This window comes from Convolutriloba macropyga, chromosome 10, assembly GCF_964194025.1.
Source record: "Convolutriloba macropyga chromosome 10, txConMacr16.3, whole genome shotgun sequence".
Lineage (NCBI taxonomy): Eukaryota > Metazoa > Xenacoelomorpha > Acoela > Convolutidae > Convolutriloba > Convolutriloba macropyga.
The window spans coordinates 57,415,959-57,430,620 of NC_134477.1; the positions used below are offsets into that span (position 1 = coordinate 57,415,959).

General features: G+C 35.7%; 1 protein-coding gene across 2 annotated transcripts; it reads left to right on the forward strand.

Annotated features, from left to right (window-relative positions):
• The first annotated feature begins 1,221 nt into the window (after positions 1 to 1,221).
• On the forward strand, positions 1,222 to 14,116 carry LOC142348745 (myeloblastin-like). Of its 2 annotated transcripts, none has more exons than XM_075400228.1 (4): positions 1,222 to 1,553; positions 4,195 to 4,285; positions 9,299 to 9,597; positions 13,748 to 14,116. In XM_075400228.1, exons 1-4 carry the CDS (start codon positions 1,280 to 1,282, stop codon positions 13,951 to 13,953), a joined length of 870 nt encoding a protein of 289 aa, XP_075256343.1. In that variant the 5' UTR covers positions 1,222 to 1,279; the 3' UTR covers positions 13,954 to 14,116. The 2 variants fall into 2 exon arrangements, with proteins under 2 accessions (XP_075256343.1, XP_075256344.1); XM_075400229.1 differs by having other exon boundaries at positions 13,791 to 13,943.
• The last annotated feature ends 546 nt before the right edge of the window (positions 14,117 to 14,662 follow it).

The following is a 14,662-nucleotide window of genomic DNA, read 5'->3' on the forward strand; positions in this document are numbered from 1 at the left end:
GTTTCGGGAAAACATGTGCTAATCTCACAGCTGGGCGGGTATGTAGACCTAGATCGGTTTTTACTTCACAAGATCTAGCAGTATGGTCGGGGCCGGTGAACGTCCTTGTCACTTGTCCTAAGGGCCAAATTCCTCTCGGAGTCCACTCTTCCAGTACCCAAACAACATCGTTGACTTCAAGCTTTGATTCTGGATTGGTCCACTTCCTTCGAGTGTTCAGGGTAGGCAAGTATTTTCGGACCAGCCTCTTCCATATTGCTTCCAGTCGTTGTCTGATCTGCGTCCAACTTTTCGTCTTCAGTGAAGGGGTCTCGTTGAATACACAGGCTGGTATGTTAGGGAATGCTCGACCAATAAGGAAATGATTTGGCGTTAGTGGATCTTCGTCTTCGTTGTCGCTTCTGACGTGCGTCAAGGAGCGTGCATTAACTAAGCATTCTGCTTCTGCGACAATGGTTGTGAAGACGTCCCAAGTCAATTTGGCAGAACCCAAACTCAAAAGAAGAGCTCGTTTTACTATCTGTACGAGCCCACCCAGGAGCGCCAAATGACAGTGTCGATGCCTCTTGGGGGAGTCGTTTGGTTCTCGGTTGGGGGGCTTCGACTTGCCTTCTTTCTAAGCTTTCTGGTCTGTTCTTTGACGTTTCTCAAAACCTTAGTCCTCAAAATTACCTTAATTCATTGTTGCCACATGCCCTTTTTTGGTTTCAAATTCTTGTGTTATGAGTCAATATCTTTTAGTTTTCAACGATTATAACATTTTTGCGGTAAATATTTAGCGCCAATGAAAGAAGATTATCGATGTCGATAACACCATGTTTGCGTGCAACATCAGAAAAGACAGGCACCAAATTTAGGTCGAGCTTTAATGGAACACCAAAACTTGAATTCATCTTCAATAATTTGGGCTAAGTTTAAGTTGAGCATGAAGTCGAGGTCTAAGCCGGAGGTTTTGACCCCCCCCCCCCTCGACTAACGTGTTTCTAATCGGAAATTTGGGCCCAGGCTACATTACGGCTAACTATTGATAAATTTTGTCCTTGATTCCACGTGAACTATTTTAGATACCTGAAGTTTGACGCGAATTAGCCTTTTGTAACATTTCAAACAAGACAAGCTTACATCTTGTTTGTACCCCTAATTTGACTGGGAATTGTAAAGATCATTTAAGTTCACCTACGCCAATCAAGTAAACAAAACAGTAAACAAAACAATTTTGCATCGGCCAACTAGCATGCTCTGCGCTATCTTGACATTTTACCGAAATTTGTAAAACGAGATGCAATTTATCACTTTTGTTTTAATTTTGATTTTCAGACCTGACAAAACATTATCTATACAGTTTAATACACCCTATAGCGAAATAGGACATAGGGAACCTTATTCTCTGGTTAAGAATAAAAGTACTAATCTAATTATAAATGGCGTTAACAGTCCGCAGCGATTGTTTTTCGCTAAAATTAGGTACACAAGAATGCCTGGTTTTTGTGGAGCTACAATATTGGACGAAAAATTTGTGATTACAGCAGCTCATTGTGTCTTCTTTGTTCATCGTTAGTTCTTTCTTTATACATAAGACTGATTTCACAATGTGAATGTTCCATTCACGCTTGATGCGAGCAAAACAGGGCGTCGAAAACACTGGGGTCTCTGAAAATATTAGCAATATTTTTACATCCCGAATAGCGTTCTGGTTTTCTGTTTTACGACTCGAAGACGAGTATAAGCGCAGTGTCTTTTTTGATCGGTAATTTTGTTGGGGTGTATGTGAAACAGGAAATGAAATAGGCAAAAACTACGTGTTGAAGTTAAATTGCGGAAGAAAAGATGCAAGTAGAAAGAAGAGAGTGGTTCACTGTTCATGGAGAACTTTTGAGAGAAAACGATAAAATTAGATGTGTAAAATCTTCGCAAAGCGAGCGAACTTTTTGCACCACGGGATCTTCAAAGCAGTTTTTGTTTAGAATCCCGTTTTTACATCTAAAGGCGCCTGTCTTAGTTTTCTAAAACAGTATTAAAGTTCGGAGCGAATAAAGTATAAAACAGTTGTTTCGGTTATCAAATTCAAAAAATGTTTTCGCACGGTCTGCAGAAAAAGCTCAAGAAATGTAGGCGAGAAAAAATTTCTGCAAAGCGAGCTTTTTTTCTTGTTTGAAGATTTTTTGTTGTCTCAAAGGTTATGGTGGACTCAAATAATAAAATTTCAATTGTTTTGATAGCAATTCAAACCATTAAAAAAATAAATCAATATTATATGCCGCTAATCTGAACTTTCTGTGGATAATAAGGTTATTTTTTAAATGTATTGTTTACTCTCATTTTATAGTTATAGATTTGAGTTGTGTTATTGTATTTAATGTTAACCTAAATGGAGCAAACTGTTGGCAATTTCTATTTCAAAATGAACCAGATCCTTGAATAGGTACAGATCAGTTTTTTCTGTAAAATTTGATAAAAATAATAACTTCTTTTTGTTCGTTCAGAGTTTTCTAGATATTTGTTTACGAGTTTAATATAGGTTACCTCAAAAGATAATTGTTATATTTAATTCTCTATTGCCTGAAACAAAGCTTCTATTAGCTATGTATATTTTTCTTTACGTGGACAAAATGCGGTTGGCAAAATTTTTGTTGGTAATTTTTCGATAAAATATTTTTTTATCTGATATAATAGGATTTTTATCACCTCTGATCCCTTCTGCTACAAGAAACTTGTCATTTAAAAGGCTAAGTTTTTCGGCAAAGTCAACATTAGGTCGCTTCCGGAGTACAAGTTTTGTAGAATATACGTAAAAAAAACGATTCTGTTCATGAGTCTTTTTTCGAGAGGCCGACATCATGGCGTCTGATAAACTTTTCTCTGAGAATGTGAAAAAAGACGTGCGGCTATATCATGAAGTTTTTTTGGTTTAACGTGGCCATTCTTCTAAAAAATTTTAGTTTTTTTAGCTATAAGTTTCAGGTTGTCTTGAAAGCGTAAAAAATGTTCTGATAATTTTTATGTGTTTTAAGTTAATAGGAGGCATTTCAAGTATTTGACTCATTTTCGGGATCTTTGAGCATTTTGTGGCTGCGTGGTGTGTTTAATATTGTCACTAAGAGTTAAATAGAAGTTTTTTTATTGCTGACGGGCATTTTTGAAATCAATGTAAAAGCTTTTTTTAGTTTAAAATATGACAACATTTTCTATAAAGTTTTATTGTGTTTGCCTTTTTTGTGGTCTTTCTCAATTTCTTCTGGACTAGAGAGGCGTTAGCAACTAATTAAAGTTTCACAGTCTATGCTTCCCGGTCATTGGTTTCTAATTTTACGAGAAAATGGCCGTTGTAAGTTTTTGAAATACAAAAAAACTATCTAACAATGAATTTTATCAATTTGTTTATAAAATTTTTTTTCTGGCTATTATTCTGCCCTGTAATTGAAATAATGTTGTTTTTTTTTTCAGTTTTTTGCGTAATTGGTAATGATTTGGCAGGCACAACTCTCTTGAATGCCGGACTGCTTCCGGTTATGTTTTTTTGATCAGTAAGCGAGCAAAAAAGAAAGTTCAGAGCTGAATAAAAGTTTGAATAATTTGGCTAACATTTTTAGCACATTTTTTCAAACTGTATTGTTTTATTGCTCTTTTTGTTAATGGAATTGAAGCATGTTTCTTGTGCGTATTTCTGATCACAAGCCGAAAAAAAATTCGTTGATAAAAAGAAATTTTGTGCATGAAATTCGACAAGAAACTAATAATGCTCTCCATTTTTTTTTAAATTTTTGTCAGTATTTTCTCTAATTTTACGACAGGCAGTTTTCTGTGACTATCATAATGCTATTTTTACAGTGTGCGCATATTTTTAAGAACAGAGGGGGGTACCAAATTTTAATTACATTTTTTCGAAATAGAAAAGCATAACTTTATACCTCTTTTTAATTGCTCATCAATTTTATTTTTTTTCCAAATAGTTCAATTTCAATTTTTAACCATCTTTAATTGGCCCGATTAGCTCAGAAATTCTTACTACTCACACAATAATACCGCCAACCATACAAGCTCATTCTTATTTTGCATGATTTAGTGATAATCAAAAAAAGAGTCATATAAATTTTTAAAAATGCTTAAACATTCACAATTGTCATGCTCATTGCCCGTGAAATAAGTTAGATGTTGATTTCGCGTTGTAAGATGTTAAATCTATTCACGTTTTAGCTCATGAAGTTTACATAGAAGTTGGAGATTTCTCTCAACCCAACCCAAATTTCACTTTGTACCACGTGGGTGCAATATACTTATCTCCAGGGTACGTAAACGGATTCTTTTTGCATCTTCTTGTAGTCAGTTTCTTAAAACTTTTTCCTTCCTCAGTGAAATAATTCAAGAATTTGTGAAACCTGTGTTTCAACTTAAGCCTAATTACCCAGGTTGAGGTTCAGACCAAAAATGATCTATGATCAGATTATCCAGACTAAAATGACCTCTGATCTGACATTCCAGACCAAAATGTCCTCTGATCAGACTTTCCAGACAAAAAGAACTCTGATCAGATTTTCCAGACCAAGAAAACTTCTGATCAGACGGTGCCAGATTATAGTGCGGTTACGATCAGACTTAAATCCAGATCATTGTCCAGACTATAAACAGACTATGATCAGACCTTTAAGAGCGATCTAACCTCTGATCAGAGACTATAGTTAAGTATCGTTATAATATATGCATTTCATAAAAACCGATGTCTCCCGCAGAAAGTTCAATGAAGTCAATTCCAAATCGAAAGTGTTTTTGAGAAATAAAGGTTTTTCAGAAAATTTTTTAAAAAATATTCAAGTTCGCCGGCGCCAGAGATGAAGTTTGACAATTATTTATATGAACCGTCTGAATCTAGAGTTGTTATTCCTTTTTATCAAGAAACCGACTACTCGTAAGTGGTTGTCCTTTAATCGGTCTGATCGCAGGCAAGAGACTGCAAACGATTCTCTGGTCAGGACAGAATATATTTTTCATTTGCTTGTGGCAAAGTTATAACCGCATACACATAAGAAAAAATGCGAAAAAAGTGCTCAGTCTCAACTGCGCACGACATGTCCTCTGATAATACAACACAAGTGCGCTCGATACGGCCGCTGATCAGACTAAAGTGCGCTCGAATCCGCCTATGGTCGGACCTTCCAGACCGAAGTGACCTCTGACCAGACCTTCAGGACCAAATTGACCTCAGATCAGACCTAAATCAGACCATGGCGCAAACTATTTTGCGCTCGAACTGCTCTCCAGACCCTGCTCTCCAGATTTTGGTCTGGGAACATCCAGGTGTGTGTTCCAGTGGGTCCTTGCTTTTAATTAAAACAGCTCTTGTAACGGCATGAACTATTGGACACTTGACCTAACAGAGGACGTATTTTAGAATTTCGCACAACAGACGAGCATGATCATTTGTCCTCTACATTTTTTCTCTCTGATCGAAGACAAAGTGCAATTCACTCTTAAGGCAGCTCAGTCTTGAACTATCACACTCAACTAGTTTTACAGCAAAGAAACAAACAATATTTTCTAATTTTTTTCTAGTATGCCTTCCCTGTCAACCAGATTTTGTTATTTACCTTCAAAGATAATATATTGATGTACTTAATTGTCATTTAAGAGAGAAGCATTAAACAATCAACGGTTGTTTCCTTAAATAAATTTTAGCTTGAGATACTTTTTTAACAGACTTTTCGAAACAGTAGCCCCAAAAAAAAAAACATATATTCCGACAGAAAAAACTTTCTTTTATTTTTGAATCGTGCAGTTGGAATTCGCGTGACCCGTTTGTAAAATTGTAAATTTTGCAAGATAGACGTGCATATAACTACAAAAAGATGACGGCATTCAGAATAAAAACACAGAGTTTAAAAGTAGAATACGGTCACGGACATATTTAACAATTGTGATATTTTGATCTTGTGATCTACTAGTAGGATAAAAAAAAATACAGGAGAGAGCAAGGAATTAACAATCTGTAGCTTATGCCAATTTTACTATTATAACTGTACGAACATCAGAAATTATTCAACCATTAACATATTATGTCATTTTTCTGCCATACTTAACCTCTCTGCCACCCAGTCTGTCAAATATGAACTTTTTAGAAATCAATGTAAAAATTTAATGCTAAAACACTCATTGTTGAATTTCAAGGTTACAAAAACAAGGATGAAAAACATTGTATTTATGAAAACTTATTTATTGGAATAAGTTGAGAAGTCGTAAGAAGTTATTGGCATGTCAGTCATTTCCGTAGCTTTTTATTCAAATTTGAATGAAGATAAGATATATCGATATCACCGTTTTTCAGCAAAATCTTGTAGTTCGCTAGTTCTTCATTATTCAACGACAAAGATTTTTTTTTCGGCTGTAATTTCAAAATTCAAAAAGAACCTGATGGGTTAACATGAGTTTTTAAGCATCATTGAAACTATATAGAAGATAGGCTTGGAGAGAATTGTTCTTACGTTCTTAGTGGAAGTATTTATGTCAAGAATGGAGGGTGGGCGTTGACCAGCATAACAGAATTACAAATCATAAAGTGCCTTAAATGGATTTGCATTTTTTCCGTTTGTCCCCCCCCCACTTTGTGGGGGCTTATTATTTGCACGACCTTTGCGCACGGGCTATACTTACTATGTAAGGGCATGTGCTCGGCGAATGGGGGTTGCATAAAGTACTTTTGGACACAAACGGAGAAGATCCTTGGATTTTGTGGAAAAATACAAAACATCAAAAAGATCATGAAACTTTTTGAGTGTGCCCGATTTATTGTAATATTATGTCGCTAAAAATGTGGCAATTTGTAATTGGAATATCAGTTTTCATAGAAGAGACCACATATGTATCCTCGCTAATCATAGCAGGAACATAAACGTTTTTTTGGCCTTGGTGGACTATATTTGGTCATATTTATGGTAACAATGTACCTTATAGGGTACTATTTTCTTTACGTAAGTTTGCTCAACCCGGGTACTTAATTCTCTATGCCAACATGCTTGTAGCTTTTTGTGTTCCAAAACCTTTTACATAAATTGCAGCTTAGTTCGTTGATGGTTTTTGATTGCCTGTTAACTGTAGCTTATCTGACCCTGCTTGATTTACCTGACCCTGATTCGCTGAAAAATTTGGCGCTTATCGAGATCTTATGCAGTTCGGGATCTCAAATCAAAATTTTCAAGTGACACCTACATAGTCACGTAACCATGCTCTATACACCATAAGCGCACGTTTTAAAATGGCGAAATTCAATGGAATTCAACTTCTGGCAAAGTAGGAACTTCTGGTATTTCAACCAATAGTATTGCAGACTTTCGGTATTTTAGAAAGTGCACGTGCGTGGGTGTTTTAATACTGCGGTAATTACGCTCAAATAGAGCAATTGGTAGACGACTACACTACGATTTAAAACGTGATGGCCAGATTACGAGTCGAGTCGAGAGGAAATTTCGCACCGTTCCATAGATGGTTTCTCAAAAACTTTACAGAAGTCCTGTAATTTGTCAGGTACGTATACAACTCTTGGCTCTGTCAGCATTATCCGTTTTTCTTAAGATCTCTACGTGAGTCAAACCGGTCAATCGTAATTAACATCAATTTTCTGTAGTAATACGTCCAATTTCTCACATTTTAATGTTAATTTCTAGAAAATAACACTAAAAGGTGAGAAATTGGTCGTATTACTACAGAAAAGTGATATAATTACGATTGACAAAACCAACTGTCTTCGATATCCTTCCAAACAAATGCTGGCAGAACCAAAATTTGTATATGTACTCGACAAATTCTTGAACTTGTGTAATGTATTTGAGAAACAATCAATTGAACTGTGCGAAAACTCCTCTCAGCTCGAAGCTTAATCTAACCTTAGCGTTTTAGATCGTAGTCTGTTCGTGAACCAATAGCGCTTTTTGAGCGTAATTAAAACAGTCTTAAAACACTCACGTGCACATTCTTATGTGCCGAAAGTCTTCAGTACCAGTTGTTAGAATACCAGAAGTTCTTACTTTGTCAGAAGTTGACTTCCATTGAATTTCGTCATTTTAAAACGTGCGCGTTTGGTGTATAAAGCATGTTACGTGACTCTGCATCATTCACTTAAAATTTCTGATTTGACATCTCGAACTGCATAAGATCTCGATAAGCGCCAAATTTTTCAGCACATTCAAGCAGAGTCACGTAAGCTACAGTTAAAATGCAACCAAACACTGCCAACGAACTAAGCTGCAAGTTTATGTAAATAGATTTTGTAACAAGAAAAGCCACAAGCAGGTTGGCATAGAGAATTAAGTTCCCGGGTTGAGAAAATTTACGTAAAGAAAGAAGTACCCTATAAGGTACCTTGTTGCCATAAAACTGACCAATTATGGTCCACCAAGGCCATAAAAAACCGTTTATTTTCTTGCAATGTTTAGTAAGGAACAATATATGATCACTTTTATGAAAACAAATTTGCAATTAAAAAATTGGACGCATTTTTGGCGACATAATATTTCGATATATCAGGCAGACTTGAAAACATTTATGATCGTTGTATGTTTTATAATTTTACATAAAAACTATGGATCTTTTCCATTTGTGGCCCCCAGTAAGTTATGCAACCCCCAATTAGAGAGCACGTGTCATTACATAGTAAATATAGCACGTGCGTCTGGTGGGTGAAAATAATATGCGCCCTCCAAACCGGGGGGGGGCACAAACTGAAGAGATCCATGTCCAAAAATGGCATTTCATCATCGGTAATCTTCTTTTATGGTGGTCATCAACCCCCCCCCCTTCTTGACTTAAATACTTCAGCTATGAACCTAAGGACAATTATCTGCAAGCCTGTCATCCATATCGTTCCAATGAACCTCAAAAACTCATGATAATCGATCAGGTTCTGGTTTGAATTTTGAAATGATTGTCGGAAATTAAAAACTCGTCGAATAAAGATGAAATAGCAAATTACAAGACTTTTTGCTGAAAACGGGTGACGCAGATATGATTTATGTTCATTCAAATTCGACTAAAAGCTACGGAACTGACTGACATGCTAATAACTTCTGACGACTTCTCAACTTATTTCAACAAATAAGTTTTCATAAATATAAAAAAAATTCATCGTTGTTTTTCTTAACATTGAATATAAACATGGAAAGTCTTAACAAAAAATTTTTGTATTTTTTTAACATTAAATGTTTTAACATTGTTTCTACGCTTTGCAAACTGCCGGACATTGTTAGTCAACAAATGGTTAAGAAAACAAAAACTCAAAAAAACAATAAAACGAAAATCAATCTTGTTAATTTAGATTTGAAATTTCAAATCGACCCAAAAATGACCTGGCAATCCTGAAAACAATGCACTTCATTGCTGCGGCCAGATCAAACTCATTGCCCTTGTGTCACGCGGAAATCCCGGAGATTAACTATCCAGATGTCCTTGTTGGTACCTGTGGCTTAGGGTCCATAACAACAGGTAGACTAACTATTAACCCGGCTCAGAGGCTGCGTGAAATGTTGTTCACGTTGACGTCATACGACCCGTCGGGAGGGTTGACCTTCAAATCCTGTCGAGACGATAATTACTGCACTTTTCCTGTTTTCGACGGTAAGCGTTATTTTTTCCAAAAAAAATAACGAAAAAAACTTCGATGATATTCTATTTTATCTTCCATTTTATCAAATAAACGGACACGGCGTGCATAGGATAACAGCTAATTTAACAGATATTTCTATCAAAAACTTATCAGACTTGTTATGATTTATGACGCACCTAAAAAAGAACTCAAAAAGCAACCATTAACCTGAATAAGTCTTCCCGGGTCAACGATCATACAACTTTCTTTGATTTCGTACTAGGTCATATATGATTCTTAGTAATCATACTAGGTCATATATGATTTGTATGAATTCTTGGTAGTCATACAAGGACCATATATGATTTCCTAGAAATCATACAAGGATCATACAAAAAAATTCAAAGACTAAAAAGTGTATAATTTTGATTTTTCATTGAAGTTGAAAAACTTCTTGGATTTCATACAAGGTCATATATGACACATAATACATTGACTGGTGCCACAAACATCTCGTATAATGTAGTCAGAGAACTTATTAAATTATTATATCGCATGTGCAATCCACATTTGATTCTTTGTGTGCGCTAAAAGAATAACTTTGTGGTTTAAACGTATTCAGAAAACGAATTTGACGTGATATGCAGTTTTTTTTTCTTGATTAATTTTTTTTTATAAATGAGCATTTATGTGTATAAACTGGCCTCCGAGTATGTCAAAAATTTTGTTATTTGTTTGGACTTACTCTTTTATTTTGTGCCCAACATACGATACAATTCGAAACCGGCAAACTGTGGACCAATGATTCTCAAGTATCTCTATTATGTATAACGAATTCATTTCAAAAATCAAGAGAAACTCATCAGCCACGCTAACTGAATAAAGACAATTCTCAAGCAGAGACGTGTGTATATTGGCGCAACACATAAGTATACTAAATAAAAAACACAGCGGGAGTTCGATCCCCCAACACGCCGCAGCTGTCTCGAGCAAACAAACAAAGCTGATTATTTCTCAGCCCTTCTTCTAGTTTTAGTTTAATTCAATCTCTTTTTTTTCTTTCCTCCTTTACCTACTTATTCTCTCTTTCTTCCCTAACCCTGACAAAACTTACCTTTATGCCCAACAATGTTCAAAAACAACTGCAAACACGGCTAGCCAGAAGTAATCGACGACAAGTAATCGCAACCAGGAAAAGCCAGTAAAAAACTTCCACGGTGTTTATAATGGCTTCGTAACCCAGAAACAGTGTACAGTTTAGAACCAATGTCCCATATTCAAACTCAAACTCAAAAACTCTTCAAGCTGCTGCTGTAATAAACTTGATTGTTGATGGTTGTACAAGAATTTCCAGTGTGCTGAATTATTTTGTGCCCAAATTGCAATTGATATTGTACTGTAGGGTCTTAGCGGATCTTGGCGGATCACAATGTGATGCCGGGGAATCATATAGGTGATGCCCTACCGAATAAAAACCAAAAACATAAATGATTACAGATTTTCAATAAATAGATGTATGATTCTTGGTATTCGTACTAGGATCATATATGATTTCTTGGTAATCATACAAGGATCTTATATGATGTCTTTGGTTTCATACAGGGATCGTACTAAGAAATCAAGTATGGACATTATGAAATCATATATGATCCTTGTATGAAATCAAAGAAACCTCAACCCGGGTTGTCTTGACAATAATGACTGGGAAAATCTTAGATAATAACTTCTCAATTTTTGCGATTATTCGAACGGTCACAATTTAATTATTTTTCTTTTTACTGGTTTTACATTCTAGCTTAAAATCAGCAGAGAATGTTTTTTTAGAATTTGCTAGCAATTGACTACGTTTTTTCGTTTGAAAAGGACAGAAAAAGACGACCACATGCTTTTCAAAAAGAAACTCTGCTCTTTTTACGCTCAGTACTGACAAAAACTTGAGTTTTCCCTTATTTGAAAACGATTCAAAATAGCAGCTCATAATGACGGAAATGGACAAAAATGACAATTAGAGTGTTTGGAAATTAACTCATGTCAGTCAATTCGACGAAAAAAAATAACATTCCATTGACGGTGGATAATTGCGATTTTTCAACATCAACTCAATAATTGCGATTTTTCAACTTTCAGTAAAAACAGATTTCTCATCGGAATTTATGATCAATTTATTACGTTGACACAGGTGCAAGTTGATCGAGTAAATTTCCTAGAAAATTTGAGCACTACCCGCGATCATGTTTTAAGCTTAGGTTTATAAGCGTCCGGGGTAAAGAGTGAAAGAAGGAAAAACTAAAGCAGTATCGCTCAAAAGTGGGGATATCGGTTACTTTGATTCACCATTTTTAACTTTTAGCATTTGTGAATAAAAGCTGAAGTAATTTTGTCACAATTACCCTATCTTTTTATACCTTTTGAAAATATTGCCCTCAATTTTACTGTAACTTTTATCCACTACTCAAGATTGAGACAAAGGGTGATTTGATATCGTAACGTCACATATGTCAACAAAAGGTGGAGATTTCCAAAAGTGTAAGTTTGGCGACGTGCTTTCATTCCGGATAAAATGGTGATTTATCTTGAGAACAGCCCAATAACTTTGTAAAGACAGGTCACTCTTTGAGAAATCTAAACAAAGCTTGCATAGGATGCGCTTTTTGGTTCATTGGGTTTTGTCGATTTCCTAAGTTTGCTTTAGGCGAAAAGAAGTGCCGTAAATTTTTAGTAGCCAAAGTTTTTGTCGGTTGTTCCGGATATTTGTGAGCGTTGGATAATACCATTGCTTGGTATAATACCCTCATAATAATCAAAACCATCTAAAAGTATCTGAAGTCTTAAAACTCTACAGAAACACAGCAGCAACCAGTTTAGAACACATATGAGAAAAGAGGAGTAAAACACTATTAAGTTATGAAAAATTTTGAATCTGTCTTCTTGAAGTTCAACAAGAGAACATTTCCCTACATTAGTTAAGGTTTTGGTTATATATTGTTTTGTTGTTGTGCTCGAGATTATTTATTCACAGGCCTAATAACCGTGAAGAAGTATAATTGACCATTGCGGGCAGGTTTCAAGGCAAATTTAGCCATTGTTTTTTTAAAAAACAAAATGAAAACGATAAAATTTTGACAAAAAAACCAATTGATGGTTTATAATACACTTAAATAACTGAAACCTTTAAAATTCAGAGCTCTTCATTTCGTTTGCTAAGAAATCTAAGGCAGAACAGCGTTTAGTAAAAAAAAGAAGCATTGATACAACAATTGCTACAACCCAGGTTTATTTCCGGAATCAACTTGAGCTATGATCAGAATATCCAGACGAAAATGACCTCTGATCAGACATTTCATCCCCAAATGACATCTGATCAGACATTTCAGACCAAAATGACATCTGCTCGGATTTTCGAGACCAAAATGTCCTCTGATGAGACCGAACCCAGGATTTGGTCAAAACTATATTGCGCTGTTGATCAGACTCAAATTCAGAACATTGTTCAGAATATAAAAGACCTTGATCAAAGCTTCAAGGCCAAATTGACCGCTTATCAGGTTCTATCCGAACCAATACTGGAAAAATGCACCTTTTGTTAATTTTCTTGCGTTATTGGCGATTTGCGCAGTGCAACCAATCAGATTTTTTTGCGATAAAGTTGTAAATTCCAAATCACTTTTAAGTCCTTAGGAAGCATTGATTTTGTTCACAATTTGACGCTTTCGCTTCTATTAGTTCTGTGAACAGCGTCAGTTTTCACCGGTTTTGGTAAACTATGGTGAAAACCACGGAAAAACGTTCTGACAGTAAACAAGTTTCGAAAGTACGAACAAAGAATCCTGTGTAGTTTCTCTCTAGCGAGAGACATAGCACAAAAGAAACCGGGACACTTTTCTGGCTCAAATTTCCGAAATTCGCGTGTGTTTTGTGTATGACTACCCAAGCCCACCGGATAATATAGAGGTTTATACTTATCACTGAAACAGGTACTATTTTACACTTATTATGTAGTGTACGCGTTAAATCGTATAATTATAAAGAACTATATATTTATAAAGAACTATATATATTCATATAATATTGAAATTCATATTAATTGAATTGGTTTCTTTTCAGCATTAATTTTTGCAAGCTTTTTAATCAGGTTTCTAACATAATAACAGGCAAATTGCTTGGTAGGGTTAATGATTTCAGGTGGGAATATTTGCGTAATGGATGACGGCGGACCTCTTTTCAGACTGGACTGTGAGACATTAGAGCCGGCATGTCTTCTGGGAGTCGCGTCCTATTCCATGGCTAAAATAGATAACAGGGAAGAAACATGCAATGATGGAAGTTTTTTTGTCCGGATATCAAAATTCAGTGGATGGATCGAAGGAGTACTGCAGAACAACTACTAAATTGAAACATTTTTGAAAACTGTAAAATTGGCCGCAAACAGCCCCCCTCCCTCCCTCTCAACCGCGCGCTCCATCGACTTCTGCACATAGCTAAAATAACGAAATTCAAAATATGTATACTGAACCTAAGCAGATGAAAATGTCGTGTTGTTTGTGCTCACCAACGAGGAAAAATTGAATTTAATTTCTTTTGAAAGAGTTTTGTGAAATAATGGCATCTTCTAGACAAAAAGTCGTAGGCGGTTAATAAATGGCAACCAAAGCTGAACAAAGAAAATGAGTTAAATTGAATCGCAATTGTTGTGTTAAACCTTCTAAAGATGACTAATCGTCCTTTTAGTCTGGCACGAGCTTTTAGTCGTAATATTATTCACCAAATGGGCTCAGGGTCGAGGCCGTGGACCCGGGTCGAGGTGTCAACGCTAAAATTCGCTACGAAAGGTAAGAATTGCGGCCAATGCAGTGAAAAGATGTAAGAATTGAGATTTTTGGCGTTGAATGCGATGAATGCGGTGAAAAAGAAATAATTCAACGCTAACAATCGCATTCACGGCTAAAAATCACTGTATATTTTTTGCGGTGAATTTTTGTAAGATTTGCGGTTTTTAGCGGTGAAGTTTTTATTTTCACCGGTTCCCGGTGGTAGAGGTGAATTATTTTTTTTCAACGCTTAAGCGGTAAAAATAAAAAGTTCACCGCTAAAAACCCC

Coding starts and splice junctions, on each gene's coding strand:
- LOC142348745 (XM_075400228.1), top strand. CDS start 1,280: ATGCAATTTATCACTTTTGTTTTAATTTTGATTTTCAGACCTGACAAA. Junction 1,554..4,194: donor TTGTGTCTTCTTTGTTCATC/GTTAGTTCTTTC, acceptor TTCACGTTTTAG/CTCATGAAGTTTACATAGAA. Junction 9,598..13,747: donor CACTTTTCCTGTTTTCGACG/GTAAGCGTTATT, acceptor TAATGATTTCAG/GTGGGAATATTTGCGTAATG.